The sequence below is a fragment of the Etheostoma spectabile genome, unplaced genomic scaffold (assembly GCF_008692095.1).
Source record: "Etheostoma spectabile isolate EspeVRDwgs_2016 unplaced genomic scaffold, UIUC_Espe_1.0 scaffold00008600, whole genome shotgun sequence".
In the NCBI taxonomy this organism is placed as follows: Eukaryota; Metazoa; Chordata; class Actinopteri; order Perciformes; family Percidae; genus Etheostoma; species Etheostoma spectabile.
In genome coordinates this window covers 13385-40682 of record NW_022603608.1, presented here as the reverse complement: position 1 = coordinate 40682, position 27298 = coordinate 13385, and the positions used below count along the sequence as shown (strand labels likewise).

General features: G+C 41.0%; 6 protein-coding genes, 1 long non-coding RNA gene, 4 other non-coding genes and 1 pseudogene across 11 annotated transcripts; 7 read left to right on the top strand and 5 right to left on the bottom strand.

Annotated features, from left to right (window-relative positions):
- The first annotated feature begins 281 nt into the window (after window positions 1-281).
- Window positions 282-21091, top strand: LOC116678904 (uncharacterized). Its single transcript, XR_004329408.1, has 3 exons — window positions 282-291; window positions 7691-7696; window positions 20985-21091. It is a non-coding gene; the product is annotated as an uncharacterized LOC116678904 (long non-coding RNA).
- LOC116678902 (histone H4) lies at window positions 733-1154 on the top strand. Its single transcript, XM_032508643.1, has one exon. The coding sequence runs from the start codon at window positions 745-747 to the stop codon at window positions 1054-1056; it is 312 nt and encodes a 103-aa protein (XP_032364534.1). The 5' UTR covers window positions 733-744; the 3' UTR covers window positions 1057-1154.
- Window positions 1603-1674, bottom strand: trnae-cuc (transfer RNA glutamic acid (anticodon CUC)). Its single transcript has one exon. It is a non-coding gene; the product is annotated as a tRNA-Glu (tRNA).
- Window positions 3578-3649, bottom strand: trnae-cuc (transfer RNA glutamic acid (anticodon CUC)). The gene has a single exon. It is a non-coding gene; the product is annotated as a tRNA-Glu (tRNA).
- On the bottom strand, window positions 4924-4995 carry trnae-cuc (transfer RNA glutamic acid (anticodon CUC)). The gene has a single exon. It is a non-coding gene; the product is annotated as a tRNA-Glu (tRNA).
- LOC116678899 (histone H3-like) lies at window positions 5815-6271 on the bottom strand (annotated as a pseudogene).
- Window positions 7494-8789, bottom strand: LOC116678897 (histone H1). Its single transcript, XM_032508638.1, has one exon. It carries the CDS (start codon window positions 8755-8757, stop codon window positions 8113-8115), a length of 645 nt encoding a protein of 214 aa, XP_032364529.1. The 5' UTR covers window positions 8758-8789; the 3' UTR covers window positions 7494-8112.
- Window positions 13426-13497, top strand: trnae-cuc (transfer RNA glutamic acid (anticodon CUC)). The gene has a single exon. It is a non-coding gene; the product is annotated as a tRNA-Glu (tRNA).
- Window positions 16267-17021, top strand: LOC116678898 (histone H1-like). The gene has a single exon (XM_032508640.1). The coding sequence runs from the start codon at window positions 16296-16298 to the stop codon at window positions 16938-16940; it is 645 nt and encodes a 214-aa protein (XP_032364531.1). The 5' UTR covers window positions 16267-16295; the 3' UTR covers window positions 16941-17021.
- On the top strand, window positions 19503-19939 carry LOC116678903 (histone H2A). The gene has a single exon (XM_032508644.1). It carries the CDS (start codon window positions 19522-19524, stop codon window positions 19906-19908), a length of 387 nt encoding a protein of 128 aa, XP_032364535.1. The 5' UTR covers window positions 19503-19521; the 3' UTR covers window positions 19909-19939.
- Window positions 21092-22939: 1848 nt separating the features above from the next.
- Window positions 22940-27055, top strand: LOC116678896 (uncharacterized). The gene is made up of 4 exons (XM_032508637.1): window positions 22940-23262; window positions 24603-25108; window positions 26195-26216; window positions 26560-27055. Exons 1-4 carry the CDS (start codon window positions 22954-22956, stop codon window positions 27004-27006), a joined length of 1284 nt encoding a protein of 427 aa, XP_032364528.1. The 5' UTR covers window positions 22940-22953; the 3' UTR covers window positions 27007-27055.
- Window positions 24711-25225, top strand: LOC116678901 (histone H2B 1/2). Its single transcript, XM_032508642.1, has one exon. It carries the CDS (start codon window positions 24738-24740, stop codon window positions 25110-25112), a length of 375 nt encoding a protein of 124 aa, XP_032364533.1. The 5' UTR covers window positions 24711-24737; the 3' UTR covers window positions 25113-25225.
- Window positions 27056-27298: the final 243 nt, after the last annotated feature.

Genomic DNA, 27298 nt, shown 5'->3' with positions numbered 1-27298 from the left:
TCCTAGCATTATTCATGTATATTGTATGTATATTATATAATATATATATATATATATATTGTATCCTAGTATTTCATTATATTTATATTCGGTGCTGTGTGGCTGATTTTGCTGCTTTAACACTAGAATATATTGCTCTTTATCTTACCTACATTTTTGCCCTTCTATAACTCTTTTAAAATCACGTCTCAATAAATCTCACATGCATACATCAAATTTAAAACTAGTAAACCCTTGTGTGTGGTTGTGTGTTAAATGTGAGTTTAATTCATCTCAGGTTATGGGTTTCTCGTTTTCCTTTGTTTGGATCCTGATGTTTCTTGTGCCAACAATTTGAATATGCTGAACCAGTGGGAACCGGTTACAACCGGTAAGGGGGGGGGGGGGGGGGGGAATGGCGGGCTGGGGTGGGCAGAGGCTGCCTGTCTTCAACTACGTCCGCAGAAGGGCTAAGGAAACCTTGGATTAGACTTCTAGATTTTAGAAACTGCTCCTATCTTGTTCTACAGGAGAGTAAAACTGTAAAATATTAAAAGATATTTTCAATTAATCAGTCACACAGGCTTCAGTTTAAATCGTAACGGTGTTTTTAACCGGAAATGCGGCAGTTAGTATGTGAAGAGTAGGAGGAAAACTGGCGGGCGGGGCTGAGGCTGCCTGTCTTCAACTACGTCCGCAGACGGGCTTTATAGTTCAACGCTCTCGGCTGTTGGTCATCAGTTATCGAACTAGACTCTTGAGAAAATGTCCGGAAGAGGAAAAGGCGGGAAGGGGCTCGGGAAAGGAGGCGCCAAGCGTCACCGTAAGGTTCTCCGTGACAACATCCAGGGCATCACCAAGCCCGCCATCCGCCGCCTGGCTCGCCGCGGCGGCGTGAAGCGGATCTCCGGTCTGATCTACGAGGAGACCCGCGGCGTGCTCAAGGTCTTCCTGGAGAACGTGATCCGTGACGCAGTGACGTACACCGAGCACGCCAAGAGGAAGACGGTGACCGCCATGGACGTGGTGTACGCGCTGAAGAGGCAGGGCCGCACCCTGTACGGCTTCGGAGGATAAATGACGACCACGTGACTTAACTACAACCCAACGGCTCTTTTAAGAGCCACTCACTTCTTCTTAAAGAGCTGTTGTCTTTAATATTCAATGAAACTATTCATATAGTATAAACTAGATGAGTCACTATTGAATAATGGTAGACCTATGAAGTGTGTGTGTGACTTACTGAATATTCAGTGTCTACATTATATATTAATATCAAGTTGTTTTCTGTGTAAGAAACCTTGGACACTCCTATATAGCCCAGTGTATGCAATGGTAACCAACTCAAAACTGGAGGATAATGTTACCGCCGTGAATGTTGATGTCTTTAGATAGAAGCTTAATCTAATTAAATATTCGTTGAACTGCTCTGTTCTCTCTCATGTGACGCGTTGCTGGTGGGAAAGGCGTATTTCAGTGACTAGCGCAAAATGGCTACCGCTTCTTTGTGTTTTGTATCTTTGTTTGTGTAGCATAGCATCTCTATAAAGGACCACTTCAGACAACATCAGGTCTTATACGTACGTTAAATCTCACACTAGGCATGTCCACGAAAAACCACAGTTCCCTGACCGGGAATCGAACCCGGGCCGCGGCGGTGAGAGCGCCGAATCCTAACCACTAGACCACCAGGGAAGGTTAAACGATGAGTCAATCACATCAGGCATGAAGAAAGGCATCACAGGTCAGGGTAGAAAACATGTAATTCTTATATTTCTCTCTGTAGATTAAATTATTTATCGAAATACACCCACACAAAGTCAGCATATTATATGGTATAGTAACATTATACTGAAACCATATAGACGTTTAACCCTCATGTTGTCCTATATCAATGTTCTTTTTAATCCCCCAAAATAACATGATTGATTCCACCCAACGGTCTTTGCCAAGTACAAAGAGCCTAGTTTAAAATGGCCACCGTTTCACTAGGGTAACATAGCAAGTTTATGGCAAGCCCTTTTAACATTTAAAAGCTAAGTTCGACTATCCGGAATTAACATCGTAGATAGCAATAACGTCTTTATGACTAGTCGTAATTACATTTCGGATAGTTGCAATTGTCATTCAAGATATCTGTATCGTGATTGTGACTAGTCAAAACGACAGAGAGAGATATCTGTAATTCAGTTTGGACTATAGGCAAAACTGAATTACAGATATCTACAATTACGTCATTGAAAACGTTAATCAACGCGTCACACATCTTAAATGACAATTGCAGACATCTGTAATTCAGTTTTGACGAGGCAAAATGAAAGTTATAGATATCTCAAACGTCATTATGACTAGTGCAAATTACTGGGCATGACGTCGCTCTATTTTAGATCCGTGATTTCCCCTCCCCGCCATAATAAAAGAAGTGGTAGATTAAGTAGAAGTTAATTTCCTTATTTCTGAGAACGGAAGAAGAAAGAGTCATGGCGTTGGCTTTAATAAAAAAAAAAAAAGAAAAGAAAATGGCATGCAGTTGAACGAGCCCTCACAGAGGGGCTTTGTGGAGAGAGAGAACGTCGTTCTATTGAAAACTGTGAAACAAATCTCGGAGGAATTGAACATATGCGGAAAGTAACGCTGAATCCTCATTTCCTGCTGCCAGCTCCTGTCCTGCACGGGCTGCAGCGTTAAGAAGACGATTAAAAACGCCTTCGCCCTCTGGCTGCTCCGACATGTTAATGTGCTAGTTACACAACTAACAGGTGCTAGCTGTGTGATTTGATGATTTGAACAATGCGCTCTGCTCCCGCCTGGGGGGGGCGGGCCCAATCTGCATATAGATATCTGCAACGTCATTTTGCCTCGTCAAAACTCTAATTCAAGATATCTGTAATTACATTTTGACTAGGCAGAATGAAAGTTAAAGATATCTCAAATTTCAGATATCTCTAATTAAAATTTATTTCAAGATATCTATATCTTGAAAATAGATATCTACTATTAAATTACGAATATCCCTAACTCCAGTTACAGATATCTACCACGTCATTTTGACTAGTCATAATTCCAGTTACAGATATCTACAACGTCATTTCGCCTAGTCAAAACCTAATTTAAGATATCTGAAAAGGACCATATAGATATCTTGAATTGAGTTGAATTAAAGATATCTTGAACTGGAGTTATGACTAGTCAGGATCACATTGTAGATATCTCAAACTGGAATTACAGATATCTACAACTCAGTTGTGAATATCCGTAATTCACATAGTGGATATCTGCAACTGAACTGTAGATATCTGGAATGATAAACCACAGACAGATGAATGGCAAACGTGATGTAACTTGTCCTAGGAAGAATGTATTTGCGGATATCCGAATTGTTCTTTTTGACTAGGCAAAACTGAATTAAAGATATCTGCAACACATATCCAGTCTAGCTTTTAAATGTTAAAATGGCTTGCCATACAAGTTTGTCATGTGTCACACTCGAGACACAACTTCTAACAACATTAAGGAATAATTACTTAATGAATCAACATGAGCTTTGCTGCTGAACCTTATCGGTCGTGCACGGGGGATAATTCCTGAAAAACGACAGTTCCCTGACCGGGAATCGAACCCGGGCCGCGGCGGTGAGAGCGCCGAATCCTAACCACTAGACCACCAGGGAGGGTCTGAGGTTTGAGTCACTCACATCGGGTGTGACAAGGAGCATCACTGTTAAGGGTTAGGGTACTCAAAAAACACACAGACTTTATAATGTAAAAGAATCAGCTATATCAAATGTTTTTACTTTCTTCTACTTTCTTATCTTAACAATAAGCATTTGTTGACAGGTCTAGGCAGAGTGCAAATTGTGTAATGACTGTTTCTTTCAATTAAGGAACATTTCAAAGATAAGAGCCTTGGTGTCAAAAGCCGAGTTGGAGATGATCATTCATGCTTTTATCTCGTCTCGCTTAGACTATTGTAACAGTCTTTTTATTTGCCTTAATAAGAAGGATCTTTGTCGTCTCCAGAGCGTCCAAAATTCTGCTGCTAGGCTTTTAACCCACACGAGTAAGAGGGCACATATTACTCCAGTTTTAGCTTCACTTCATTGGTTACCAGTGATATTTAGAATGCACTTCAAAATTTTGGTCTTAACTTTTAGAGCCCTACGAGGACAGGCCCCCCCCCATACATCTCAGACCTGATACAGCTGCGTACATCCTCACGTAGTCTGAGATCAACAGGTCAGAGACTATTAGTCGCCCCCCTTACACATTTTAAAACTAGGGGGGACCGTTCTTTTCAGGTTGTTGCACCGAGGTTGTGGAACGCGTCGCCTCCTTCCATGCGCTGCTTAGATTGTGTGGAAAATTTTAAAACTCAGTTGAAAACTCTGCTTTTTAAAGAGGCTTTTAACTAGATGGTAGGGTGGTTAGGCTGGTCTTATGTGTACGTGTTATTCTTTTGTTTTTTGTGATGCATTGTATTTATGAGAGTTGTTAATGCTTCCTTTTGTTGTGAAGCACTTTGTGATCTTTATCTGAGAAAAGTGCTATACAAATAAATTTTACTTACTTACTTACATCCTCTCAGCTGATATACGACATCATCATCTCAGCTGGACCTGTAGTTATATTGCTGCTAGGTTACTTTATAATCAATTCTATTTCATTAATAGTATCAAATCATAACAAAAGTTATCTCGAGACACTTTACAGATAAAGTAGATCTAGAGCCAACTAATTCTAGTAATTCCCCCAATCAAACTGCATGTGTTCTGTGTGCAGGAATCTTAATGTGGAAAGTAACTAATAACTAAAGTAACTAAAGAAGTAACCAAAGCAACTAGTAACTAAAGCGCACACACATTGAAGAGAAGTTTTCATATGACAGCACCCCTCCGATAAGCAACCTTTTCACTCAAACACAGGTCAAGTTCCTGAAAAATCGTAGTTCCCTGACCGGGAATCGAACCCGGGCCGCGGCGGTGAGAGCGCCGAATCCTAACCACTAGACCACCAGGGAAAGATGCAATATCTCGGCAATTTTAAGTCTGCATTTCTAAATACACCCACACAAAACTTAGCATCACACTCCTGCATAGCAACACTTCTCATGAAATTTGAATAATAAATAAATCCCAATGAGAAATTCATCTTTACAGTCTCATTTATTACTGCAAATACTCCTTTAGATGCTATTTGTATTGTTGATTCTGAGTTCACAATCAGAAATACTTTATTGATCCCGGAAGGGTAATTCGGTTACAGTTAAACAAAGTGTAGAAATGTCAAGTAGAAATATAAACAAAGAAATATAGTGTGGACATGTACGGTATTTACATAGTTTTTGTTTTTCCCATCATTTAAATACTGTAATTTCCAATTTTTTGGGATAAATAAGTATCTATCTAGTTAAAGGAGTTGGTTATTGATCACGGTTTTACTGTGCATGCTGGCAATGTTCATGGGTCAGACATGACTGTGCCTTTCTGGGATAATATAAAATAATGAATGCTAACACAACTAGTGCATCATTACACATGAGTAGAACTCAACGAGGATTAAAACGGTGGATTGGATGGCTTGGGGTTGTCCCATTGCTTATCCGGTAAGTAGTCTAAAAACAGACGTAGTGGTTCAAGAAACAGAAGAATCACACACACACACACACACACACACACGCACGCACGCATCAGTGCCTACAGAGTATACACTCGTATAGTTACTGAGCACGTGTGTAATTGCAACTGAGTGTATTTGCAATTTCCCGTTGAGGGATAGATAAAATATACAATATTATGTCGAAGATGAATACATAAGGATAACAGCTCTGAGAGGGAGGTGGTGGCTCTTAAAAGAGCCGTTGTGTGGTTTTCAGCAGTCCGGTGAGTCTAAGCCCTCTCTCCGCGGATGCGGCGGGCCAGCTGGATGTCTTTGGGCATGATGGTGACCCTCTTGGCGTGGATGGCGCACAGGTTGGTGTCCTCGAACAGGCCCACCAGGTAGGCCTCGCTGGACTCCTGCAGGGCCATAACGGCGGAGCTCTGGAAGCGCAGGTCGGTCTTGAAGTCCTGGGCGATCTCGCGGACCAGGCGCTGGAAGGGCAGCTTGCGGATCAGCAGCTCGGTGGACTTCTGGTAGCGACGGATCTCCCTCAGAGCCACGGTACCGGGCCTGTAACGGTGGGGCTTCTTCACGCCGCCGGTGGCCGGGGCGCTCTACGGGCGGCCTTGGTGGCCAGCTGCTTCCTGGGGCTTTCCCCCGGTGGACTTGCGGGCGGTCTGCTTGGTTCTTGCCATTCTGCTTCTCTTCTCGAACGAAAGGTAGCTGTGATTCTAGAGCCACAGTCTCTGTTATATAGCCAGAGCCGGCGAGCCGGCGACGCTGATTGGTCCAATGTTTTCGCGGGCTACAGCAGCTCAGCCATTGGACAAAAGGAATTTGAAAATTCAAACGTCCCGCTCATTTTTAATCTATTGTTTTGTAAATGTTTAAAGCGTTTGGGTATTAACCCTCATGTCGTCCTCATGTTGTCCCCATGTTGTCCTCATGTTGTCCTCATGTTGTCTTCATGTTGTCCTCATGTTGTCCTCATGTTGTCCTATATCAATGTTCTTTTTAATTCCCCAAAATAACATGATTGATTCCACCCAACGTACAAATCTCTACTTTCATTAATTGTGTGGGGGGGCTGTTATTCAATTTTATAGCATTTGAAAAACAAGTGGAAGTGTTTTGAAATAGTATTGAGTAAAAATTGACATATTCCAGGCTGGTATTATGTAAAGAAACTTTATATATAAAGTTGTGTATATATAAAACTATAACTTTATATACTAAACAGCTATTTTCACCGATACTGTCTGCATCTGGTTGGTTATCAAAACCGACACTTGCTGTGTGCAACAATTGATTAGGATCGATACAAATCTGGATCTAAATACTTAAAAATCTTATATCTACAGCTGAATTAAACAATTTAAAAGCAATCACTTTTTCACCATAAAGTCACAATGAACTTTTCAGTGTGTTTGCAGACACCAAACTAACCTTTGTTTTATAAAGATTTAATCGCAGGAGCTGACTGCTTTTACTTTTAGTCTTTATTAAACATCTTATCTCACCCTCACCCTTGTTTTGGTGAACTTCTGAGGTATTTTAAAGCATTTAAACAAGGAAAAGCCTCGCAGCAGTGCCCCATTCGGCAGTAGTTTTGGGAGGTTTAAAGGCTTCCCAATCAAAATAAAAACACATTTTAAGCTTTATTTGACTTGTATATGAAGATAAAGACCCTCGCTATCAGATCCAATACATGTTAAAGATTCTTTGTCCCTCCAGATGTGTATTTTATACATTTATTGGTGAAGAGAAAACACAAGTGGCAGAGTATTCCTGCTGCACTGGTGAGCCGCGGGCTGAGTTGAGTCTCCACGGTTCTCATGGTGTGTTTGAGTGACTTTTTTTGTAGTTGAACACATTTTTTAATTAAATATATGGATTTATTCAGCCATTAAAAGAGGAAATATTACATTAACCGTAGTTTATATCAGTAGCGGGTATAATCGGATGGTGATATATCGGATGATAAGGTACAAAAGGGCAATGAAATCAGATTATAAATAATGAGCTGAGATACAAAACAAACTGAAAGTATGTACAATTGTTATAGATAGATAGATTATGGATCCCGAAGGACATGTTTGGCATCCAGTAGCAAGACAACCGTAACACAACAAACATATATGTACACACATATACGCACAAACACACACATATCACAGATATATAAGTATAAAAATTAAAAAATCTCTCACAGAAATGCAATGGCCATGATACGGTGATACTATGGTAGACTGTGTAATGATGATGATGCAAAAGTGAAAAAGTGAACAGTGTAGTAGTTCATGATAAAATAATGACTATGACTATAAACATAATAAATATTTTAAACCATGTTACATTATATATATATATAAATATTGTGATATGGACCCCCGGGTCTGAAATAAAGTTTAATTTACTTTATATATATATATATATATATACAGTGCAAATATGGAAAGTCATCGGGAAAATGGCTCTTTATGGCATTTGGGTGGCTCTTAAAAGAGCCTTTTGATGGGTGAAGACGACTTTGTTTTTACTTCTTCGCTGGTTTCTTGGCTGCAGCCTTCTTTGCGGGTTTGGCGGCTTTAGGCTTGGCGACCTTCTTGGCGGCTTTCTTGGGGGTGACGGCCTTCTTGGGTGCAGCCGCCTTCTTGACCACCTTCTTTTTGGGGCTCTTCGTGGCCTTCTTGACCGGTGTCTTCTTCGCTGCTGCTGCAGGCTTCTTCGCCTTCTTGGGTGTTGCTGCTTTCGCCTTCTTGGCGGCGGCGGCTGGTTTTTTAGCGGCGGCGGCGGGCTTCTTCGCTGCCGGCTTCTTGGCTTTGGCTGCGGGCTTCTTCGCCGCTACCTTCTTGGGCTTCTCCGCCGGCTTGGCGGCCTTGAAGGACCCGGATGCACCGTTGCCTTTGGTCTGCGTGAGGGCTCCCTTGACGACCAAAGCCTTCACGGCGCGCTTGATGAGGGCGGATTTGTGCTCGACGTCGAAGCCTTGGGCGCCCAGCTCCTTCTTCAGCGCCACGTAGGAGATGCCTTTGCGCTCCTTGGAGGCGGTGACGGCCTTCAGGACGAGCTCGGCGGCGCCGGGACCGGTCTTCTTCGCCGGCTTGGCTGCTTTCTTCTTGGGTGCCTTGGCGGCCGGGGCCGGTGCGGCGGGTGGAGCGACTGGAGCGACTTCTGCCATTGTGTGTTTAGAGAGTGATCTACTCGGGTAAGTCTGCGATGACTGATGGAGAACTCGCAGCTAAGACTGGAACTTAAACACACCATGAGAACCGTAGAGAGTCAACCCCGGTCTGCCGCTCAGCAGTGCGGCAGGAAAATTGTGTCACTTGTGTTTTCTCTTCGACAATAAACGTATAAAATACACATCTGTAGGACGAACTAAAATGTAAAATTGAATGGTACGTATAGCGAAGAAGTTTATCTTCACATGTAAGTCAGATAAAGCTGCATAGATGTTTGTTTTTTGATTGGGAAGCCTTTAAACCTCCCAAAACCCCTGCCGTGAAAGGCACTGCTGCGGGTCTTTTCTTTGTTATTTCTCTTCTAAAAGCTTTAAAATACATCAGAACTTCACTAAAACTAGTTAGATAAGGACAGGATACGTTTGTTTAAAGGCTCAACATGAAAACAGTCAGCTCTTGCTATAATATCTTTATAAAACAGGGGATAGTTTGATGCCTGCAAACACATTCAAAAGTTCCCTGGGACTTTACATCTGCCATGATTGAAAGTCAGTGTGCAGAATCTGTTTTATTCTGCTGTTGATTTTTTTTAATACTTGAGACAATCTAACAGTACTTAAGTAGGCATTACAGCCAATGCACATAACATTTACACTTTATTTAACTTTTGCCGTTTACTTTGGGCAGATCTGTTCTGCAGCTGCACATGTGGCCCAAGGCCTGGATGAAGTTGGAGCAAATTACATTACTCAATTAAAACATCATATATGTTTACTTGGATACCATTTAAAGTGTATATTATGTAGCTTTAATATGTATAAGCCTGGCACAGATCTTTGTATACAAGATTTGTGAAGGTGTATTAAAAAAAAAAATAAAAAATAGGCCTAATGACAGTTTCATTAAGTTCTATCAACCGGACCAAAGAAATATTAAGTGACAGTCTCTGAAATGAACTCAGCAAGTATTTCTTCCCTTAAAGAGTCACGTAGAACTAGAAAGCCTCAATTGTGATGAAATATATGGACACAAACACAGGGTTTATATCGCAGAGAGCAACGATAACACCAGCGAAAAGGGGGGAAAAACTCTCAGTTGATTTAACCCTCGTGTTGTCTTCCCGTTAACCATGAACTTGTCCTTCCAGGTCAAAATGGAATTTTTGTTGTGCTTTTCCAATGCTTTTGCCGTTTTTTTTTTTTTAAACCTGAGCTGGTTTAATGATAGATTTCACACTTATTCTTGGAATCCATGTTCAACAAACCTCATTTATATCAAATCATACGTACGTTTTTAGTTGAAAAAGGCAGAAATTATGAAATATTTTCACTACTAGTTCAGATCAGAGGATGTTGAGTGGATCTCAGATGGGTAGAGGTCAAAGTCTAGTCCGGATACTGTTTGGAAACCATTAAAAAAAAAAATAATAATTCAAATGCTATAAGGTTAAATAAATAAAAAACAAAAAATTCAATGATAGTAATCATTAATGTCACCTGAAGAATGTACGGAATCATCCATGTTATTTTTTGGGGGCAATTTGGTTGAAAGAAATCCATATTTGTGATCTAAAACACTTTGAAACGGGATACTTTGACCCGAGGACAACACGGGGGTTAAAAACAGGCCGGTTGGGGTCCGTCCTCACATGGAGGGGCAGCTTGTTCCACAGTTTGGGGTAAACAGCAGAAAAAAACTTACTCTCCCCTGGACTTTAATCTAGTGATTTGGGACCACTGAAAGAGACTGATCAGCTGACCTCAGTGACATGAAGGGGCCATTACTTAAAAGTGAACAATAAAATCTTTAAATGAATTCAATGAATTCACAAAATGGGGGAAATGTGCTCTCTGTTCTCTGTTCACTGTCCATTTCCACCCCGAGGTCGGTGAGGTTTGAGGACGAGAGGAGAGTGCAGATCTGAGTCGATCGTGCTCAGATTTAATAATAATAATAATAATAATAATATATTTTATTTATAACGCACTTTTCATATGTGTAGTATGCTAGAACTTATGGAAGACCAGATGCTGTATATACTTTAAACTATATACTATATACTATAATATAAACAGAGATGAAGTGTGCAAACAAGTGGTCACTGAGCTAAGAAGAAGGAGATCTCTGGATAAAAAACAGGCGCTTGCACATTACAATATGTTTTATGGATTTAGAGAAGGATTTGATAGATGCAATGTTCCTTTTCAGTAATGTTACTATTTAAGTGAGCACTTGCTGCGACTTGTTTACACGGCTTGATATATACGTATATGCATAAAGTGAATAAACCATATAACAGACAAGGTCTGTCTTGAATCTTTATTACAGTTTTTCTCAATTGTTTACACACAAATTTTGGTACTTGAGACACAATGACCACAACATGTAACTCAGTCACCAACCCCCTGAACCAATTCTGCCAAACTACAAGCACAATTCCTGCTTTACACTCAAATTGCAGTTCTAAAACACACTTTTTTCAAAACACTACACACAATTCTCTGCCTTTGGCACAATTTTCATGAAGAAAATCTCTTGACTTCACAAGGAACACGCCGCCTTTCAAATATGCACACTGACCCATCACAAGGGCAAACACCCGTCACCCCCTAGACCCCCGTCACCCCCCAGACCCCCGTCACCCCCCAGACCCCCGTCACACAGCTTTACAGTTAGCAATCAGAGCTTTAGCATAAAACGGCAAAAGGTGAGCTCTTCTATTGTGGAGGATTGGAACATTGGAAACAGAGTCATAGCCAGAGGAGTGAGAGTAGTAGGAGGAGGTGGACGAGGAAGAGGAAGAGGAAGAGAAAGGCCAAGGACTGTAATCTCTGATGGGCAAAGAGTACAGCCAAAATGTGAGCAGGTACACCGTAGCATCCATCATCCGGACTTTACGAAAAGAGAATAGGTAAGAAATCTACTCTCACTAGAATATTGCAGTACTGCACAGTATTCCTACTGTGTATTCCTTCACAGTATTTACAGTATTTTACTATTTGTTTGGCAGAACAACACAAGGTGGTCGGGAACGTCTTCCGTCTCTTTGACAGGAAACTGAACTCATGAATATGGTCGTAGAAAATAATGCCACAACACTACGGTAAATACAAAGACAAACAATGACATATTTCAAAATATTGATAGGGTGAGCTCATCAACACTGGACCAGGTCTTGTGCAGAAATCATCTCAGGATGAAGCCGGTCTACAGGGGGCCATCTGGACGCAATCCAGAAAGAGTCAAAGAATTGCAATATTACTAACAAACAAATTATATTTGGGACAACGGAAGTTTCCACCGGGCTGCTCTGGTTCCTAACTGGTTCACCGCCCCCCCCCCCAGGCTTTTAGTTGTTTATCTCCCTCCATGTTCTCCATTCCTCCTATTGAGGATTTTTTTTCTGCCTGGAGATAGAAAGAGTTTGACCGAAATCCACAAATGCGTTTACGTCTTCTCCGAGCTATGGAGGACGCGTGTGGACATATAGCAGCTGATGCTCGTCATGGCTGGAATCGCCAGGCGATATTTCCCCCCCGCTGCTTGGCCCGGGAAAACACTGCTTGTGATGTGGATGAGGTTCTGGGGCCAGACCGCATCAGGAGAGAGGATGGAGCATAGTAGTTTTTTTAGTTTTTTTACTGTAACTGTGTACAGTAAATTCTTCTGGTGTTTTGTATGTGCAACTTTGTGTTGGTTGGGAATTTGCTGTACACTGTGTACATTGTTTTTGTGGGACAAGTATATTTGTTACTGTGTATTTGTGTGTACTGAGCATAACAACAATGTTCTCAAATATTTTACAACACACTTATGTATGTACTGTCTGTAGTAAGTGTAACACTGAACAAAAAAAAGGCCTAATGAATGGAGAAGAAGTGGTTTCCATTCATCGTAGTGTTTTACACTGAGCACATCGGTGTTCAACTGGTTCTTATGAATGTCTGTTCATATGATGGTTTGTGTGTGTCATTTGAAAACAAAATACCATTTTGAGAAGAAATAACGTTGTTTTGAATGTAAAGTTTAATTTTGCTGGAGAATTGAGGGGTTTTGCCCATTGTGTGTGTGTTTTTTGATTTGTGTGTAGAGTTCTGAGAATATGAGGCATTCTTTCAGAAAATGTGTGTAAACAATCGAGAAAAACTGTAAGATGCTCAAAATTCAAAACAAGAATTTCCATAACAAGACCATTTTTCTTGCAGCAGGCTGCATGTTGTGGCAGGTGACCACTAGATGGTGATATTAGTTCTGTAATATAACACATAGCATTTCTGATTTATTAGAATTAGGCTCAAGAAAATGTATCAAGGCATCTAATTATTTATATCTCTACTTGATATCTCTACACTTGGTGCAACTGTAACAGAATTACCCTTCGGGGATCAATAAAGTATTTCTAGTATCTAAACAAGTATTTGCAGTGATAAATGAGACTGTAAAGATGAATTGCCCCTTGGGATTTATCTGTCTATTATTTTTATATTTTCTATTTCCTTAAAAGTGTTACTATATATTATATGATGCTAACTTTTGTGTGGGTGTATTTAGAAATACAGCCGTAAAATAATCTCCAGACTGAAATATAAGAAGTATAAGAAACTTATATGATTTCTACATAACGTTTATGTTACTGGTACGGTGTTGGCGACAATTTGCATCCGTTCCTGGTGGTCTAGTGGTTAGGATTCGGCGCTCTCACCGCCGCGGCCCGGGTTCGATTCCCGGTCAGGGAACTATAATTTTCAGGGACTTCACCATAGTCAGAGTGAAAAGGTTTATGTTGCTTATCTGCCCGGTGCTTCACAGGTGGAAACTTTGGTCGTATGAAATCTACTTTTCTCTCTGTGCCCTTTAGTTACTAGTTACTTTAGTTACTGCACTACATTCATCTGACTTCTTTAGTTACTTTAGTTATTAGTTACTTTCCACATTAAGATTCCTGCACACAGAACACATGCAGTTTGATTGGAGGAATTACAAGAACTGTTGGATCTAGATCTACTTTATCTGTAAATTGTCTCGTAATAATTTTTGTCATGATTTGATGCTAAGAATGAAATTGAATTGAAGTGATTATACAGTAACCTAGCAACAAAATAACTACAGGTCCAGCTGAGATGGTGATGTCATACATCAAGGATTGTTCTTCACTTTTAATACTTTAACTGCATTTTCCTCATGATACTTACACACTTTTACTGAAGGTACATTTGCTGAACTCTTATAGTATTTTCATGGTATTTTCACAGTGTGGTAGTAGTACTTTTACTGCAGTAAAGGATCTGAAGGAAATGATACTTCTTCCACCTCTGCTTATTTTACTCAATCTCCTTTCAGACTTTTATTGTTGTGCTTGGTTGTAAATGTTTTGTCTGTGTGTTTGAGTATCACCCCATGGCAGTTATTTAACCAAAATATATATATATATATATACATATTGAATAATATCAGAGTCTGTGTGCAGGCGTCTCTTTCTAATTGCATCATTTGAATCGTTTGTTTTTAAAGTCAATGAACGAGAATATAGCTTATACAATGAAGTCCTGGGTGGTGTCGTGCAGGAGTTATTACTTCCTCCGCTTTACTGAGGAATCGGATGTAGAAATGCATCGGTCGCCTGAATTCTTCTTGCAGCTCTGTCATTTCCCATCTGATTGGCCGAGGTCCAGTCCCCCTAATGGGGTTACTAGATGGTTTAGCTCTCATTTAATTGGTGTCTGTCTTGTGTATCTGTATTTTGTTGTTGTTGTTGTTTTTATGGACAGTGAGTCTAATAATAAAGGCTTTCTATCTATCTAGTGTTGCCAGTGTGAGATAATCTGTGACCCGAGGAAGTTGGGGGCCGTGTAATAGCCGTTGTGTCCTTGCAGTGTTACTTTTTTTTATTATTTTAAAGCTCTATTGAAGTTTTTTTACAAATTACATGTTATGACATACATTAGAGAGCAAAAAAGATAAACAAACTATGAATTACAAAAACATGACAGTTTACATTATAAAGTGCAGAGAGCGGTTAAAGTGCATGCGCTAAAAGTGCAAAGAACAGACCATAAAGTGCAAATTAATAACATTCCAAGGTAGGAGCTGATTTTTGTCTAATTTTTTCCTTCTTCTTAACTCAGTGATGACTTGTTTAAAAAAACGTCATCGCTGGTTATGAACGTCTGTTGTATCGTCATACAGCACCTGGTCCTCCACAGTTTAAAACACACAATACACATATTATAATTTGCAAAAGTTCTTTGTCTTTTTCTAACACACTCTGGTCCATTATACAATAAATTACACTTTTATAAGTCACAATTGCAGTGTTACATCTACCTGTCTAACACACCTGAGATTGTCATAGCTATGATCCAAATGTGGTTGAAATTAATCTGCTAAACAGCGTCAGGAAGTGTAGAAATGTGGAGCTCCGCCAGTGGCCTAAATCCCAACATAATCCCAAACAACGTCTCAGCAAAAACAGAAGGGCTCGATATTTTTAAATGGAGTCTCTGAGCAATCATGTATTCTCACTTTTCGTCGTTTTTTAAGTAAACTTCAGTTGTATTTCAAAGCATTTGGGAGAGAGATTACTTTTAAGGTAAAGACCTGCAGCACTGCTTCACACGGCAGTAGCTTTAAAGGCCTAAGTAATATAATGGATATAATGTATGCATAAACACAATGAAAGCATGGTATATATATTAAAGCAATACATTGACACTTTACATGTTATCAGGGCAGAGATATATGTATATGTATATATATATATGTATATATATATATATATGTTTAATTATAAAATGTCATTCACCCCAACTGTATACAGGCCTTGGGCCGAGTGAACAGCTTATACTGGGTTAGGGTTAATAAATAGGAAAAATTAAATGAGATATTCCTTTCATGTGCATTAACTTTAACGACTGAAAAGTACTTTGTGATCGTCTCACCTATAAAATAAATCTAAAGCAGGATAAAACAAATGGCACACAGTGGCTCTCCCAACATGGCAGCTGTGAAGTCCCAAGGAACTTTGTGTGTGTGTTTGCAGATGCCAAAATAGCCTCTGTTTCCTACGGATGTAAAAGCTGGAGCGGATTGTTTTTACGTCAAGTCTTTAAAGGAACATGTCCTCTCACTATCTACCTGGTTTTAGTGAACTTGTGGTGTATTTTAAAGAATTTAAGAGAGAAATTACAAGGAAAAGACCCGCAGCAGTGCCACACGCGGCGGTAGTTATGGGAGGTTTAAAGCCTTCCTTATCAATAAAACAACACATGCAACGCTTTATTTGACTTATATGTGAAGAGAAGCTCCTTCGCTATCATTTCCCTTACATTTAACACTTTAGTAGTGCCTCCAGATGTGTATTTAACACAGTTATTGTTGCAGAGAAAACACAAGTGGCAGAGTATTCCTGCTGCAGTGGCGAGCGGCAGGCTGGGTTGAGTCTCCACGGTTCTCATGGTGTGTTTAAGTGTCTGTCTTCGCCGTGGGTTCGGTACCAGTCGCCACAGACTACTCCACGAGATCATTCGACAGTACAATGGCAGAAGTTGCTCCAGCAGTCGCACCGGCCCCGGCGAAGGCCCCCAAGAAGAAAGCGGCCAAGCCGGCCAAGAAGAGCGGACCCGGCGCCGCCGAGCTGATCCTGAAGGCGGTCTCCGCCTCCAAGGAGCGCAAGGGCATCTCCTTCGTGGCTCTGAAGAAGGAGCTGGGCGCCAAAGGCTACGACGTGGAGCACAACAATGCCCACATCAAGCGCGCCATCAAGTCCTTGGTGCTGAAGGGGGCCCTCACGCAGACCAAGGGGACCGGAGCGTCCGGGTCCTTCAAGGCCGCCAAGCCGGCGGAGAAGCCCAAGAAGGTAGCGGCGAAGAAGCCCGCAGCCAAAGCCAAGAAGCCCGCAGCGAAGAAGCCCGCCGCCGCCGCTAAGAAACCAGCCGCCGCCAAGAAGACCGCCGTCGCAAAGAAGCCAAAAGCGGCCAAGGCAACACCCAAGAAGGCGAAGAAGCCCGCGGTCAAGAAGGCTACGAAGAGCCCTAAGAAGGTGGCCAAGAAGGCGGCGTCGCCCAAAAAGGCAGCAGCAGCCAAGAAGGTGGCGCCCAAGAAAGTCGCAAAGAAGGTCGTCAAACCCAAAGCGGCAAAACCCGCAAAGAAAGCTGCCGCCAAGAAACCAGCGAAGAAGTGAGTTCTTCACGTCTGAACGTACTCAACCAACGGCTCTTTTAAGAGCCACCCAAATCCACCAAAAAGAGCCATTTTCCCGAATTTATTAGTTGTATGTGTGGTTGTTTTAGCAAGTTGTTAATGTATTATCAAATGCATTGATCACAGAGAACCAGCCTTTGACCCTCGTTTGCATGAATTATTTATTAATCCTCGTGTTGTCTTCCCGTCAAAAAAATCAACACTTGTTGACGCTTTTTAATCGATGTTTCTAACTTTTTCTTACGTCTTTGTCCCCTTATTTCAACAATGTCACTTTTTTGACATTTAACACTACGTAAAACTAACTTATTCACTTTAGTTTCACAGTTATTTTTGGAATTTATGGTCAATGAACCTCATTTATAAGAAATTATACCTAATGTTTGAGTTAGAAAAGCAGAAATTAGGAATTATTGAGACTAAAATTAAAGGAATGGATGTTGATGATAATCACAGACTGGAATATGTCAACTTTTACTCAACACTATTTCAACAACACTTCCATTTGTTTTACAATGCTATAAAATAGAATAAGACCCAAAATTAATGAAAGTAGAGATTTGTACTTGGCAAAGAGCGTTGGAATCAATCATGTTATTTTGGGGAATTAAAAAGAACATTGATATAGGACAACATGAGGACAACATGAGGACAACATGAGGACAACATGAAGACAACATGAGGACAACATGGGGACAACATGAGGACAACATGAGGACAACATGAGGACAACATGGGACAACATGAGGACAACATGAGGACAACATGAGGACAACATGAAGACAACATGAGGACAACATGAGGACAACATGAGGGCAACATGAGGACAACATGAGGACAACATGAAGACAACATGAGGACAACATGAAGACAACATGAGGACAACATGAGACAACATGAGGACAACATGAGGACAACATGAGGACAACATGAGGGTTTTTATGACTCTAGATTGTTTAAGTAATGCAATAGAGGGTTAAAGTTATATAATATCATAATAACATTATACTGTATATGTACATAGTTGCTTTCAGGACTGTGCACCACGTCCCCCCCCCCTCTCTTTGTCCTTCTTTCTGCACTACTTACATTTGATATTTTCTATATTTTTATATGTTGTGTTGACACTGTGAAGGTGTTGCTTAAATCTCGTTGCACAGGTACTGCACCTGTGTATAACGACAATAAAGACTTTCTATTATTTTCTTACACAAAGTCATGATATGCAACTAAAAGTAGGAATCTAAGACAGATGTGTGTCTAATAGAGGTTAAAAATGTGCAATAAAACATGACAAAAGTCATGGTAGACATATTGAAAACTAACATGTCAACATTAATGTAAACAGGATTGTATATCCATCAAATAATGTCATAAATACATAATATACATACATAATGACATAAACTGATAGTAAAAACTAATGAGAAGGTAATGTAATGATATAGTAAATCAAGAGCTGTGTGAAATAGTTGAAATCATAAACTATATTACACTTAATGGTTAAACAACGTACAGACACACACACACAGACACAGACAGACAGACACACACACACACAGAGACAACACACACACACACACAGACAGACACACACACAGACAGACACACACACAGACAGACAGACACACAGACACACAGACACACACACACACACACAGACACACACACACACACACAGACAGACACACACACAGACAGACACACACACAGACAGACAGACACACACAGACAGACACAAAGACAGACACACACACACAGACAGACAAAACAGACAGACAGACACACAGACAGACACACAGACAACAGACACACAGACACACACACAACACACAGACAGACACACAAGACAGACAGACAGACACACACAAACACAGACAGACACCACACACAGACACAAAGACAGACAGACACACAGACAGACACACACAAGACAGACAGACACACACACACACACAGACAGACACACAGACAGACACACAGACAGACACACAGACAGACACACAGACAGACAGACACACACACAGACAGACACACACACAGACAGACACACACAGACAGACACACACAGACAGACACACAGACAGTTTGGAGCAGTTTACAACATCAACTTAGATGTGAATAATTCATCTGAAGTTAAATTCAATTTCATTCTTACAAATTTAAACTGTTTAATATCGATGCACATGATCTTAGCAGGCATTCCCCTTATTAAAAATATTATAACATATTTCCTCAAGGTTTTATGCTATGCTGATAATTAGTATTTCTCTTTGTGCTTCACTTTTATTTTTTTTAAACTTTATTTAATTATATTTTTCTACGTTGTTATTGCACCACACGTTTTAACTGCTTGTAAAACACAACTCACACATTTCTGTGATGGCAAGTCCCTTAGCCTGTGGGGCGGTGACGTCGAGTTCTCTGATTGGGCGACCGCACTGCTGTGCCTGACCAATCAGCGACCAGATGATCGCTATATAACCAGGGCTGTCTCATCGTCGAGTTATTCCGCTCTCTGCTTCTCGCAACCTTCAAACGTAAGCAACTATTTACAAAAGATGTCTGGACGGGGCAAAACCGGAGGAAAGGCCAGGGCAAAGGCCAAGACCAGGTCCTCCCGTGCTGGGCTCCAGTTCCCCGTCGGCCGAGTCCACAGGCTCCTGAGGAAGGGCAACTACGCCCAGCGAGTCGGTGCCGGCGCCCCCGTGTACCTGGCGGCGGTGCTGGAGTACCTGACCGCTGAGATCCTGGAGCTGGCCGGAAACGCCGCCCGGGACAACAAGAAGACCCGGATCATCCCCCGCCACCTGCAGCTGGCGGTCCGCAACGACGAGGAGCTCAACAAGCTGCTGGGCGGGGTGACCATCGCTCAGGGCGGCGTGCTGCCCAACATCCAGGCCGTCCTGCTGCCCAAGAAGACCGAGAAGGCCGTGAAGAGCAAGTAGAGCTCCGCACTGCTCCTCGACAACCCAAAGGCTCTTTTAAGAGCCACCCACTTCATCTATAAGAGCCAATTCCTTATGAACCACAAACTCAACACGTTAAATACACAAATGGTTATATTACTGTATACTGGTTTCGATGCAAACTGTCTTATGTGCAATTACTGCAGCTGCATAGCCTTTATTTATTAAAGAGTAGACTTCTTTATTAATCCTATGGGATGACTCCTACAAGGAAATAACTAACTGGTAAAGATATTCAGACTATACCAACAGTCAATTGCGATTAATCTCTACCAACTATAACATTAAGACGCAACTCAGACAAAACCAATTCCTTATCAACTACAAATCTGGCACACTAAATACACAAATTAAGTACAACTGCAGGGTGTCCCAAGTCAGATCAATGTAAAGGGAACATGAGGTGAATTTAAAATCTTTGAACTCAAGTCCTATGCTAACATGCATGTTGATATGCTTTTAACCATCATGTCATCCTTGGGTTAAATTGACCCCTTTTCCTAAATCAGTGTTTTTAATTCCCCAAAATAACATGACTGGCCGTATTATTGGGGGGAAATATATGGCAATATATGGGTGTTCTTGTGTAACTATGGCCAGGGCTATGTGGGACCAGGAACACTAAAAAGATTTTCAGTAACCCTCATGTTGTCCTCAGGTCAAATTGACCCGTTTTCCTATTTCAGTGTTCTATTTAATTCCCCAAAATAACTAGTTGATTCCACAAAATGCTGTTTGCCAAGTACAAATCTCTACTTTCATTAATTTTGGGGCGTCTTATTCAATTTTATAGCATTTAAAAAATAAAAAAAATGAGTGTTTTTGAAATAGTATTGAGTAAAAGTTGAGTATTACACTCGTAATGACCATTGTTTTCTTTCACAAAAGAGCTTTATAATACAGGATTATAAAACAGTTGGCATACATTAGAGATACCTACACCTACATTAGACACCTATGTGTGTCACAGTCCATCTGGTTTCTTTATAACTTCTTTAACCCTCCTGTTGTCTTTGGGGTCAAATTTAACCCATTTTCAAAAATGTCCAAATCAGAAATTGCCAAAAATGAGCATGGATGGTTCCATTTAATGCTCTTCTCAAGTAAAATGAAGGATCAGTACACTACTTGCATTACATTTGGGGTGTTTTGTTCAATTTTATAGCACATTTCTGCTTGTCAAACTCAAAAATGTCGGGAAAAGGGTCAAAAACGTAGACAAAAGCCTATTTTTATAAAAAAAAAAAAGTCTGCTACTGAGCCATAACGGGAGCTACAAGGTAACGGAGCCTTTTTTACATTGTCGTGTTTCTTTGGAAATAAACAACGGACAAATAGAGTCTTTAAACGCTTCAGATGGAAAGTTAATCTCTGTCAAAGTGGCGCCAAAATGAATGGGAGTCAATGGGAGGCTAACGACGGGTGATGGCTTGTTAGCATTAAAATGGCGCCATGGGAGCTACGCTTAGAGAGGAGAGGCTGTGTCCCCCCCCTTGGGTAAAAACCTCTTTTGTTATTGTTTAGTGGTTGATGGCCCCCATCACCTCTTTCCAATGCTCCTCCATGTATGAGGGGGGGGGGAGGGAGGTGGACAACATCTCCATCTCCTTTGTCTTAGAGGCATTAAGGTGTCCCACCTCCATCCTGGAGCCCCATTATCTGAAATCAGCCCAATGAATGTGGTGTCGTCTACGAATTTAATTAAGGAGTTGGAGGTGTGATTGCTTATTTTTTTAAGAGCTTTATTAAAGTGTTTACAAAATACAGGTTGTAAGGGACATTCTACCAGAAAGGTGCATGTCCACTTCTAAAAGTGGGAAAAATATTTTAATCTGAACATAAAGCCAAATGAAGGACATGTTAAACAATGAGAAACACGTTTTGTGCCGTAACCATAAGACTTCATTACAGCCCATAAATAGTCTCTACAGACATAATCAAAGGCTTTTTTTGGTCCAGCCCAATTATATAAAAGTCTTTTTTACCAGGATTATTTATGGGTCGATTTGACCTGAATACCATGCGAGGGTTAACTATTTACACGTCATTACCTATAGGCCTACAGAAACTACTACACTATATTTACAGATGTTTCATCACTTGAACCAAACATCAAAATTAAAAAAATTAAAAGAAGGTCCCGATATCTAAATTAATCTGTGAAAAATTGTGTTTTCTAAAGTGTTGTGTTGTCTCACCGTCGACCTACAACTTTTTGTTGTTCTTTTTCTGCACTTTTCTCAACGTTTTTGTCAATTTTATTCCAATTTTTTCTCACTTTTTTTAAATTATGTTTTAGAAAAAGTTTTTGACAATTTTTTGTCGCTTTTTCTAATGTTTTTGGATGTTTTTTTGTCCCTTTTCCCGATTTTTTGGTCATTTTTTCAGCGTTTGAAAAAGACAATGTTTTTGTTGATTTTTTTTGTAGTTTTTTTCCAACATTTTTCACTTTTTTTGACGTTGTTTTGTCATAGTTGTGATATAGAAAGTTTTTGTAAACGGGTCAAAATTGACCCGAGGACAACAGGAGTGTTACAGTAAATCTGTAAATCTTATGTGGTACATATTTGGTAAACAACATGTTTTTCAAGGATGTGATTTGATAGATTTTTGGGTGATTCTAACAAAAAAAGAAGAGTTTGAGTTTAAGGTGTTAACTGTATCATAATTACAACGAGAAAGCCCAAAAAATACTTACAAAACACTTTTGAATTGGACTTCTACATAACAATTTTTTATAAACTGGTTAGTTATAACCTTGCAATGACTCTTCCAATTTTGTTTTACAGGATAATCAAACTGTAAAATATTAAAGCGTACATAAAATTCATCAGTTACACGGGTTTAAATTCAAATCCTAACGGTTTTTTTATTAACCGGGAAAGCAGTTAGTATGTAAAGAGTAGGAGGAAAACTGGCGGGCGGGGCTGAGGCTGCCTGTCTTCAACTACGTCCGCAGACGGGCTTTATAGTTCAACGCTCTCGGCTGTCGGTCATCAGTTATCGAACTAGACTCTTGAGAAAATGTCCGGAAGAGGAAAAGGCGGGAAGGGACTCGGTAAAGGAGGCGCCAAGCGTCACCGTAAGGTTCTCCGTGACAACATCCAGGGCATCACCAAGCCCGCCATCCGCCGCCTGGCTCGCCGCGGCGGCGTGAAGCGGATCTCCGGTTTGATCTACGAGGAGACCCGCGGCGTGCTCAAGGTCTTCCTGGAGAACGTGATCCGTGACGCAGTGACGTACACCGAGCACGCCAAGAGGAAGACGGTGACCGCCATGGACGTGGTGTACGCGCTGAAGAGGCAGGGCCGCACCCTGTACGGCTTCGGAGGATAAATGACGACCACGTGACTTAGCTACAACCCAACGGCTCTTTTAAGAGCCACTCACTTCTTCTTAAAGAGCTCGTTACCTATGCCAAATTAACCTGTTCTCAAATTTACTTATCAGTCTTTATAAATCACGTAGTATGTTTTAAGCTTAACAGAAGAAATAGCCTTTTTGTGTCTTATTTCCGGTTCTATATAAATGGGCTTTTATTTTGAGAGTCATCCGCTGGCACCTAAACTAGTTACTCCTGCATGTGACTGAAAAATCAAACCGTAACTTGAACAAAGACATGTGTGTTTACGCGCCCCTTCGTAGAGACTCATTTAGTATTCAAAGGTAATGTTGGCGTTTCTAAGCAGTCTTAAACATCTGTAGCTAATGCATTTGTTTTTCAATATTTAACATAAGTACTTATGTTGGTTTTGGGATTTCCAATAAATCTAAAATCATCAGTTCAAGTGTCCATCTTTTGGGGGGGTATGCCAAACTCTTTATGTACTTAACTACATCACATTTTAATTGATTGAAGAATAAATCACACCCATGAACTGTCTTCTCACATCAAGGGATGATTAGGAGTTAACCATAGCACCTACACACTTCCTGAAGAGTTGATTTTCTGTAATATTTTAATGGCAAATTGACAATATTTCACTTGTTCTCAGCTACTATCCATCTAGTCCATGCATCATATTTTTATTTGCCTGTTATTCACCAACAAGAAGTTTCTGCAACACGATTAAGCCAAAGCAACGCTGAGCTGGAGTTTTGCTCACACGTAAAATGAATGATCTGTATACAGGGTGCTGCTTAAATCAGTGGATGGATAAGAGGAGCACACACATAACTTCCTGTTACTTTTTAGACTTTTATTTGACACGTAACAGCCATATAGGGGTGGGTGTAGCTCGGTCAGTAGGGGGTTGGGAACCCAAGATTTTAATTTCATCCTTTACTTTGACCTTTGTGTTGACTTGGGGTCAAATTTGACCCATTTTCTAAATGTCTATGTCAGAAACATGGGTTAATTGTTAACACCCTCATGTGGATGAATTTGACAATTTGGTTTAAACAAACCCAAAGGACTTTTGATACTCCAAACTATATTTCTGCATAATGTGTACACAAACCCTTTATCTCTCCACTGCTTTATGTATGTATATAGTTGCTCTCAGGACTGTGCAACACATTCCCCCCTCTCTTTTACTTACATTTCATATTTTTATATTTCGTGTTGACACTGTAAAGGTTTTGCTTAAATCTTGTTGCACTTGTGTGTAACGACAATAAAGGCTTTCTACTCTATTAAACCAGAAAAACAACGGAGTGAAACCTCTACACAGATACGCTCTGACGCGCTGACAATCAGCCAATGGGAGAGCGGCAACCGCACAGCAACGTTTGCATATCCAGGGCTTAAGACGGAGCAGCGCAGCGATTACGACACGCAGTTGTTGGTGAACACCAGATCTGTAGCCATGCCTGAACCAGCAGTGAAAGCAGCGAAGAAGGGATCCAAGAAGGCGGTGGCCAAGACCGCCGGCAAGAAGGACAAGAAGAGGAGAAAGACCAGGAAGGAGAGCTACGCCATCTACGTGTACAAGGTGATGAAGCAGGTCCACCCCGACACCGGCATCTCCTCCAAGGCCATGGGCATCATGAACTCGTTCGTGAGCGACATCTTCGAGCGCATCGCCGGCGAGGCATCGCGCCTGGCCCACTACAACAAGCGCTCCACCATCACCTCCAGGGAGATCCAGACCGCCGTGAGGCTGCTGCTGCCCGGGGAGCTGGCCAAGCACGCCGTGTCCGAGGGCACCAAGGCCGTCACCAAGTACACCAGCTCCAAGTAGACCAGCTCCGAGTAGACCGTCCCGCCGCCGACATCCCACCAAACCAACGGCTCTTTTAAGAGCCACACACTTCTTCTTTAAGAGCCAAGTTCCATAAAATAATGCATCTAATTTATAAAGGTAAATAATTCAAAATATTATAACAAAAGAGCAGTTATCTGCTCACAGCATCTTAAAGTAACACTATCTATGTAACGTGCAATTTACAGTAACATAAAGCTGCTGACCATGATGCATCCGCTGGGTTATTAACTGATTTTAACCATTTAAAGGCAAAACTGAAAGGGCATAAATCAACATAAATCTATTCATTGCATAGAAGCACTGGTTGACTAGAGACTTTTACATAAATGTGTTGCTCACTTTCAAAATTGTAAATAAGAGGTGCCTAATAAGCTTCATTATACAAATCAGAAACTGAGCATTTCAAAGAACATGTTACATGCAATTAATAAGGACCTACATGTTCATTTATTTTAACATGCAAAAAGGAAACCAATTTAAAGGAAGTTATTTCACATAAAGTAGGGCGTTTTAGGCAACAACCCACAGCATACAAACTTATCTACTGACTTTATAACCTTGTCATTATGCTTCAAACACTGGAAATCAGTTGAGCTTTCAGCAGTGTGCAAATCTGATGATGTGACCTAAACTGTAGTTAAGTAGCAGCATAAACGGTGTTATGTGCTTATAACCAGCAAACTATGTACTGCTTTTTAGGAGGGAATAAAGTGTAGAGGCTGATAATAGAAGGACAGAAGGATTTCTGTTTGAAATATTAAATGTGTAAGTGGAGGAAATGAAAAGAGGGACAAAATGCCATAATTAATAAGAATAAAAGAATCAGAATCAGCTTTATTTGCCAGGTATGAAGACACATACAAGGGATTTAGCTGTGGATCATCATTGCTCACAATGTGCTTACACATAAAAAACAACCAACAACAAAAAATGTCCTTTGGGATGAAGTATATCTATCTAAACACTATATAGACAGGAATAATACCTAATGATAGTGAAGAAAAATAAAAGAACTATAAACACTATCAGATAAATGGTTTTTTCTGTTTTGTTAGTAGGCTACCCCAAAGCTTTGGAAAAGTACTTAACATTAGATTAAAATAAGCGGTAAATTTGAATTTTCAAATGGACATAAAAACATGGTTAGTATGCCATATGTAATGGATGATGAAATGGAAGTTAAAACACACGTTACTAATAGCTAATATAAGATTAAGAAATAAAATAAGTGTGTCTATCTGATTTGTTAATACCCCAACGCTTTAGACGTTTCCTAAACAATGGATTAAAAATGAGCGGGACGTTTGAATTTTCAAATTCCTTTTGTCCAATGGCTGAGCTGCTGTAGCCCGCGAAAACATTGGACCAATCAGCGTCGCCGGCTCGCCGGCTCTGGCTATATAACCAGAGACTGTGGCTCTAGAATCACAGCTACCTTTCGTTCGAGAAGAGAAGCAGAATGGCAAGAACCAAGCAGACCGCCCGCAAGTCCACCGGGGGGAAAGCCCCCAGGAAGCAGCTGGCCACCAAGGCTGCCCGTAAGAGCGCCCCGGCCACCGGCGGCGTGAAGAAGCCCCACCGTTACAGGCCCGGTACCGTGGCCCTGAGGGAGATCCGTCGCTACCAGAAGTCCACCGAGCTGCTGATCCGCAAGCTGCCCTTCCAGCGCCTGGTTCGCGAGATCGCCCAGGACTTCAAGACCGACCTGCGCTTCCAGAGCTCCGCCGTCATGGCCCTGCAGGAGTCCAGCGAGGCCTACCTGGTCGGCCTGTTCGAGGACACCAACCTGTGCGCCATCCACGCCAAGAGGGTCACCATCATGCCCAAAGACATCCAGCTGGCCCGCCGCATCCGCGGAGAGAGGGCTTAGACTCACCGGACTGCTGAAAACCACACAACGGCTCTTTTAAGAGCCACCACCTCCCTCTCAGAGCTGTTATCCTTATGTATTCCTTTCAATAGTCAAATATAAACATAAGCTGCTATTATAATGTAATTATCCGTTATGTGAGTCTTAATATCTATGGTAAGAGTGTTACTTAGCTGATAATATTGGCTTGTAAAATTCTCAATTCATTGGAACTTAACTCAATATGCAGTATATTTTCATACAGAACCCACAAGTCAACTAACTGTTACAAGCAATTCAATGCCACTCTCTC

Excerpts from the sequence above, each read along its gene's own strand:
- LOC116678901 (XM_032508642.1), top strand. The coding sequence starts at position 24,738 with ATGCCTGAACCAGCAGTGAAAGCAGCGAAGAAGGGATCCAAGAAGGCG.
- LOC116678902 (XM_032508643.1), top strand. The coding sequence starts at position 745 with ATGTCCGGAAGAGGAAAAGGCGGGAAGGGGCTCGGGAAAGGAGGCGCC.
- LOC116678897 (XM_032508638.1), bottom strand. The coding sequence starts at position 8,757 with ATGGCAGAAGTCGCTCCAGTCGCTCCACCCGCCGCACCGGCCCCGGCC.
- LOC116678896 (XM_032508637.1), top strand. The coding sequence starts at position 22,954 with ATGTCCGGAAGAGGAAAAGGCGGGAAGGGACTCGGTAAAGGAGGCGCC. Across the intron at positions 25,109-26,194 it reads ACCAAGTACACCAGCTCCAA|GCTACCCCAAAGCTTTGGAA; the intron begins GTAGACCAGCTC and ends TTTTGTTAGTAG. Across the intron at positions 26,217-26,559 it reads TACCCCAAAGCTTTGGAAAA|AATCACAGCTACCTTTCGTT; the intron begins GTACTTAACATT and ends CTGTGGCTCTAG.
- LOC116678898 (XM_032508640.1), top strand. The coding sequence starts at position 16,296 with ATGGCAGAAGTTGCTCCAGCAGTCGCACCGGCCCCGGCGAAGGCCCCC.
- LOC116678903 (XM_032508644.1), top strand. The coding sequence starts at position 19,522 with ATGTCTGGACGGGGCAAAACCGGAGGAAAGGCCAGGGCAAAGGCCAAG.